Source organism: Panicum virgatum, chromosome 3N, assembly GCF_016808335.1.
Source record: "Panicum virgatum strain AP13 chromosome 3N, P.virgatum_v5, whole genome shotgun sequence".
Taxonomy (NCBI): domain Eukaryota; kingdom Viridiplantae; phylum Streptophyta; class Magnoliopsida; order Poales; family Poaceae; genus Panicum; species Panicum virgatum.
The window spans coordinates 51,423,641-51,431,234 of NC_053147.1; the positions used below are offsets into that span (position 1 = coordinate 51,423,641).

At 46.9% G+C, this 7,594-nt stretch overlaps 1 protein-coding gene across 1 annotated transcript; it reads left to right on the forward strand.

Annotated features, from left to right (window-relative positions):
• Nucleotides 1-2,581: 2,581 nt before the first annotated feature.
• Nucleotides 2,582-3,919, forward strand: LOC120667871 (putative cyclin-dependent kinase F-2). Its single transcript, XM_039947862.1, has one exon. The coding sequence runs from the start codon at nt 2,582-2,584 to the stop codon at nt 3,917-3,919; it is 1,338 nt and encodes a 445-aa protein (XP_039803796.1).
• Nucleotides 3,920-7,594: the final 3,675 nt, after the last annotated feature.

Consider the following 7,594-nt stretch of genomic DNA (forward strand, 5'->3'; position numbering starts at 1 on the left):
GACTTCACATGTTATTTATAGAATTTTAAAATGATTCAGATTCATGTTCTCGGTCATGGTTCGGGAAAAAGATGTTCGATATTGCCTCCCATTTCATGGATACGGCTTCAGATTGGACTCAATAACATAAATATGATTTTTCGATGGATTTTACTCTGTTATTCAAATCATTTGCAGTTCAAATTGTTTAATGAAATTAAATGACTAAATATAGCAAATAGACTAAAAAATACCAGATATTAATATAAAGTACCATATACAATATGTGTATGTCTAAAAAAGTTGGGAGTGTGGAACCACTTTTTTTAAAAAAAACTTTGCCGTGTGCTAGGGCTCAGACACACGGCAAACAAAAAAACACTTGGTAAAATTTTTGTTTTGCCGTGTGCTTTCCCTTGTGGCAGACGACAAATACATTCTTTGCCGTGTGCTCATATTTTGCCGAGTGTTTGTTTTCCTGCACTCGGCAAATGGCTCTTTTGTCGTGTGCCCAAGAGGAAACTCACAGCAAAGTCTTCCACGGCAATTTGAAAGTTTCCGGTAGTGGTCTCAAAACGCACCATACTGAGGCACTCACATCATACGCACGCACACACCCAACCACACGCCCGTCTTAGCACCCGGTGGGAAATCACGTGCCGAGTGGAGCTTGAATGCGCAATCGGTGGCCTCGCCATTTGGAGCACACAAAAAAAAGGAATGAAATCAAGAGTTGACCTGTTTGTATTCACGTATTGGACTGATAATGGGTCTTTCATAGCGGGTCAACGAGACTGGTTGGGATATTCATCACCAATGCGTCATGGCTAGAAAAAGTTTCAACTGTTCAGGTTTGTTTACTTTCTGTTTATTTTAGCTTATTCTAATTTATTTTCTCTTACAAAACACTATTGAAACAGCCAAAATCAGCTGGTTTTTTTACCATCCAAAATCAGCCTTTACCTCTTATGGGACCCACCAAAGAGTGAAGTTTGTTATCATCAATCCCTGCATTCCAAACACCTTCTCTTCCTTATTTTTACTATCCTCCGTTTTACAATCACAATTCTATTCCTTTTCTACATTTTCCCCATTTTTGTGTTTTGCGTTCCTCTGTTCCAAATAGGCTCTAAAAGGAAAATGCCTATTTTACTCACCCCCCAGGAGTTCACTTTGTCCGCTTAACTCCTGGACAAAATTTAGGCTCAATTCACTTCCTCAAAGTATTTCAATTGGTCCAATCTATCCCAACTGAGATTTCTCTATTTTATTTCTCCGCGTACAAGTGGATTTTTAACATAAAATTTTTCAAGATGATTTATAATATGATGCCATATGCTATAAAGATACATTATGAATTTTTTAGGATTAGCTTTTATGCAGAATTCCATTTCTATGATCAAATTTGTACTAATTTTTTTCTAACATATGAAAACAACCATAAAAAATTTAATTTCTTTTTTAACATAAAGCATCTCCATTTCACAAATGATTTGCATTGACTTGTACGAGTGTTAGATTAAATCTATACTTTGCTAAAAAAATATTCGATCTATACTTGTTTATCCAGGATGAGATGTTCTTTGTACTATCATGAATTGAGTCGGTGCATGAAATTTATCAGATACCGAAACTCACGGGCACCAGGTCGGTACAGGTACGGGTACAAATTCTACCAGCTATAGGCTTCACTAGTAAGGTTTGGAGTTTTGGGTATTGTCGCGGTAGACATTTCTTTACCTGCGCCTTACTTGACCTACTGCCATCATAAGCTGCTCTATTGTGAAGTTATTAGAGTGGAACTGAATTTGGTTAAGTGAAGATGTCAAACAAATCCAATTTTTGTATCGGCTCCAAAAACTAAACAATATTGATTCGTGGTTCTATTCTAATTTCCTAAAGTACCTTTTGCACTTCTAAAAGATTTAAGGACGGGGGTGGTGCGGTTCGATCCATTGGATCATCGATCCGACCCATAGAAATAATCCAAGCGGGCCCCTAATGTAAACTAAGAATTGTTGGTTATGAGGGAGATACTTATATGCGATATTTCTACTACAGAGAGGAGTGAGCCAAAGTGCGTGATATAAGTTACGGATTGGAAACATAGCTTGATCGATGGTGTATAGAATTAATTTCCATGTCTCACCCTATAAATTTAGGATAGACTTATATCTAAACTATGGAAAGTGGTGGGATTTCAAATTCTAAACCAAATAGCCTAGTAGATTTCAGTTTCTCAAATTGAAAGGAACCAAACAGCGCCTAAGTGTTTATACGCGGTCCTGAAAATAGCGTCGTTTTGGTGTAGCCTAGGAAGGGAGCTTAAACAGGAACAGCGAGGGAGGAAGTTGCATGTGGCCAACATGGATGGACGATGTCAACCTGCTACTCGAAGTATATTTTTAAAGAAAAAAAGGGGCGTCGGAAATTGACGCAAGTCCGATACGGTTTTCCGACTCCGATCCGAACTGTATATGCTGTTGATCTCAGCAGCATGGATGGACGATCTTCCTCGATATAAAACGTCCGAGAGAGATCCCTCTCTAATCGATCCATCTTCTCCAAACACGCTCCAGTTTCTCCAGCATCTGCTGCCAACATGTACGCCGTTGCGCCCGCTAAGTCCACCGCCACCGCGGAAGAAGTCGGCTCCGCCGGTGCCGAGCTTGTCGCCGCGAGGGAGACGAGCGCCGTCGGCGACCGGCTCGCGGCCGTCTGCGACATGATCGAGGAGCTTCGCGACGCGGGGACACCCATCATCGCCAGGCGCGCTGCCGCCATCTCCGCCATGATCGACGACGTCGCCGCGACGGCCGCCGAGGGGAGGCCGAGGACCGGTCGGCGGAAGCGGCTCATGGGCAGCGCCTGCCGGTACGAGGAGGTCTGCCGGCTCGGCGAGGGCGGCTTCGGCGTCGTCGCAAAGGCGCGCCACCGCGCCACGGGCCAGGTCGTCGCCGTGAAGTCTCTAATAAAGAGCAGCGACGACGACGACCAAGACGACGGCGTCTGCGACCTCCTGCGGGAGGCCTGCTTCATGGCGGCCTGCCAGGGCGAGCCCTCGCACGTCGGCCTCCACGGCGTGGCGCGCGCGCCGGGCACGAGGGACTACTCCCTCGTCATGGACTTCGTCGGGCCGACGACCCTCTGCGACGTCATGGGGCGGGACGGGCCGTTCCCGGAGGCCAACGTGCGCCGCATGATGCGGCAGCTGCTCGCCGGCGCCGAAGCGATGCACAGGCACGGGATCGTGCACCGGGACATCAAGCCCCTGAACATCCTCGTCGGCGACGGCGGCGCCCTGAAGATCTGCAATTTCGGGGGAGCCAAGTACGTGGGCGAGCAGGACCCACCGTACCAGGTGATCGGGACGATAGCTTACATGGCGCCGGAGGCGTTGCTGGAGAACCCGGACCACGACACGCTCGTGGACTCGTGGTCACTCGGCTGCGTCATGGCGGACCTCATCGCCGATGACTTGCTGTTCCCAGGGGTAGAGGACGACGACATGAAGGGCCAGCTCTGCCGGATCTTCGAAGTGCTCGGCCTGCCGGGCAAGAGGGCGTGGCAGTCACTGAAGCCCAGCCCGGAGCTGGCCGACGAGGTGCAGCGGTGGAGGGCGCGGCAGCGACGGGTGGGGCACCGCAACAGGCTCCGCGGCCTGTTCCCGGAGGAGCTTCTTTCCAAGGGCGGATTCGAGGTGCTCCAAGGGCTCCTGACCTGTGATCCCAAGAAGCGACTGACTGCGGCGGCCGCACTCCGGTGCCGGTGGTTCACCGACAACGTTGACGATGATCCTGTCTTCATCCCTGCTGCTGCTCCCGCTGTTTCGAAGGCCGGCGCTGCCATGGCCACGACGGTGTGGTCGCATGTCGTGGCATGTGTCGGACGGGCGCTAGGATTGCTTAGGCCGAAGGCTCTGTTGAACTTGATCATGTAAATGCTAAACAGCGTACAGCATGACCTTTGATACTCTCTGATCAGCTATCATGTGAAGTGATACTAATACTATGACCTGAACTGCTACCTTTTTTAGATAAAGGAATATTGAAAATAATATCCCAGCCTATATATCAAAGAGATATATCCGGCCCTTTACAAACTTTGAGGGATAAACAGGAAGCAAATTACAAACCACAAAACCTCACTACTGCAGAAAGGGTTTTTAGGGTTTTTAGAGGCGGGCGAAAATGCATTTTTAAGAGCGGACGGCGCAACCGCCCCTGCTTTTCGCAGCTAAAAATGACAGTTTGCAGTGGCGGGCACGAGAGCAGCCCCTAAAAATGCATTTGCAGGGGCGGGTCGGGGGGTCACCCACCCCCGTTTTTACTAATGTATGTGGCTATGGCTATGAATTTGTTAAATCTTCTATCTGAGTGCGGGGTTGTGAGTAGCGACTATATATTGCACTACTATGTGTGGTTGTGAACTTGTTTGTGAGGTTGTGAATTATTAACATAGTTTACAATTACTTGTGTTATTGTTATTTGTCTATTGTTTTCATTTACTCATGTCTGGTTTGTTGAATGATTGTGTATCGTACGGGTCGGTGTGTTTCCAATTTGCTTTCCGTAGACTGTTCGTTTTCGACACATACCCGTTCGAATTGGTTCGTTTTCGATATTCCGTAAATCCGTATTCGTTTCCGTGTTCGACTATTCAGTTTTTGATATCGTTTTCGTATTAAAATGTAAAAGTGAAAACGATAACGGGGTTATCCCGACCGTTTTCAACCCAACTAGTTTCACCCCCTCTCGCCCTGTTGTGGCTGTTATTACTTTACGTTTTGCACCCCTTTCGGCAGCCCTTTGTTGTTGTCAGTACCTCTGTCTGTGATGTCCTTTTACTCCACGTGGAGTAAGAACCAGAACCACTTGGGAATTTCATTACCAAAAGGTAATGAAATTTGGGTGCTGCCCCTTTCGAAAAAATTCAAAGAGTGGAAACTCTTCAAGGCTTCATCTATACATATATATTCGTCTATATATACTATATAGAGCCCGGCCACACCTCACTCTTATCTGCTTCTGCGCCACGCGCAAGTCTGCGTGAGGAACGCCGCGCCACGCGCTGCGCCCACGGCAGGAACGTACGCGTCGTACACCACGACGTGCACGGGGCGGCCGTGCTCCGCCGCGCGCCTCCGAGACGAGGAGCGCGTCCAGCGTCTCGGAACCCGCGGACGCGAGCCGCTCGAAGTAGGGCCCGCCGGGGCCGCCGCCGTCGCAGCCGTCGGAGAAGACCGCGACGTGGACGGAGGAGCTGCTACGCACCGGGGGCCGGCGTGGTGGAGCTAGCCACGAAGCGGATCGCCGCGAGGGTGCACCGGACGCCCCTGTGGGAGGCGAGGCGCTTGCCGAACTGGAACAGCGGGTTGGTGTGGCCCTGGACAGGGAACGGCAGCAGGAGGATGTGGAGGCTCATCTGGTGGTCGGAGCTCACCATGGCGTTTGAATGCGATATAGCATTGGTAGCCTGATCGATGTTGTGAAGAAGACGAGACTCGAGAGTGAGGTTTGGCCTGTCTATATAGGGCGACGAAGGGTAACTGACGACGCCTTGAATAGTTTCCACATTATTTTTTAATTTACCAAAAAATTGAACTAACATTATTGGTTTGATTTTCAGTGGAAAAGGCCGGCTTTTCCATTGCACATTTGAATCGAATATCAGCCAAAATTGTTGCTGCCCGCTAGATTGATTTTCAAATGAAACTGAGGGTACTCTTCCAGTTCCAGCCACAAATTTCACCAACGTTCCTATAGCCGTACCAAATTGTACAAGCTCACATGCTGCCTTTATATGCACTGTGCAGTGCAGAAAAATGTATTGCCGTTTTGAAGATCCCCTTTATTTCTTCAATGCTGGACACTGTTGCCCTACTTCGGTTTCAAACTTTATACGTACCAAACTAAGCCATCTTTACACCTTCAGCAAATTTCGTCCTGCAGAATGCATGTTTAACTGAAGTAGGGAAGAGTTTCTATCTACACAATTAAATCCTACAAAAAAATGGACATTTTTCTTGAAATGGGATAAGCTAAATTTCTGTTTGCCATGCTTTTCCTTACAAAAATGAGGGATGTCCTCCGGAAACAAAATTGCTTTTCCTTACAACTTGTTGGTGATTCAATCCATCTAATCCTCTTCAATCGTCTCTAATCCTCTTCGATCCCCTTGCAACCGAACAAAGCCTAAATGTGCAAGCTCACTGAACTTGGACAGTTTACACATTATTTTGGAGGGTGGTACATCACAAAACGAACTTTAGGATGTACCTGCAATTATAACTTGGTAGGTATATACCAAAATCCAAGTTATAGTTTCTATATCTACGGGTAGTTGAAGCTTAGCCATTTTCAAATTATATATACATTCTACTGAAGCCATTATTCCCTCATGCTGAAATGCATAAAATTAGCAAAGCCTCCTTGCCCCAGCCACAATTATATATATAGGGTCAAGCTCCAGGACAGCTTCTCTGCCTCGCACTGGTTGTGCACCTGTAGACTGTCGTTAATTACCAAAATCACTCATCAATATCATCAGAAAATAAAGTAGAATACACTCTAAAGGAGAGCTAACATTTCTTGCGCACATTTTAGTTCAGAATAATATTTTTCCAGATATCCCCTAGATTTTAGTAGTGGCATATAGGGAATCGATCAGATTTATACAGAAAACACGCTCAAGGTGGCAAGAGGCAAAAACCCCGACAAATTATGCATCGCTACCTCAAGTTTCATGGATCAAAGGGCCCACAAAGATAATCACACCGATATAAAGTTGTTTGGGCACGGTAGACAAGATGGTCCAACTACCAACCACACTGACTTTGGTCGGCCGAATATGAGGTGAGGCTGCTCACCTCCGGCCGACGCGTAGCGACTCCTGGTTGCTGTCAAAGGCAGTACTACACCGGCACTAAGCTAATTTACGGGCCACAACTAACCTACAAAAATGCTATAAATATGAGAGGGAGGCTCCATTTAGAGACACACAACAGTTACTCATTTTCACTTCTCTCTTGCTTTAGTACTTTGTTCTCTCTTTGTAACACTGGAATATCTCCAATAGAGTTAGCTTCTTTATCTTTACTTATGCATGGCTCATATTCTCCTTAGTCAGACGTATATCTGTAACGAACATGGCACCATTTATGCCATTTCGAGTGATTTTGGTGATCGAATGACAACGCAATCAATGGGACTAATGGTTTTGTTAAGAGAACATTTCTAGATCCCAGGGATAAAATAAAAAGGCCATGCAAAGCAAAACACGAAGAAAGAACTCAAAGAAACACTGAATTGGACGAGTTCTGCAGAAATCAGTAGCACTGGAAGAACCGATGCCTAAGCTTCGGTGCATCCGATGGTTGTCGGAAGATCCGACGCCCTGGTGTTTGATGCAAGTCTGAGCGTCTCTGAAGCTCAAGTGAAGATCATGTGAGGCACCGGTTGAACCGACGGCATCACGACAGGCATCGGTGCATTGGGTATACTATGTTCCAGAGACGATGTCAAGCGCCCAGGAGAAGATCCTTCAGCACCGGTTGAACCGGTGATGCATCGGAGCAAAGCACCGGTGTAATGACGTCAGCAGGAGAGAAAGAGGC

Excerpts from the sequence above, each read along its gene's own strand:
- LOC120667871 (XM_039947862.1), top strand. The coding sequence starts at position 2,582 with ATGTACGCCGTTGCGCCCGCTAAGTCCACCGCCACCGCGGAAGAAGTC.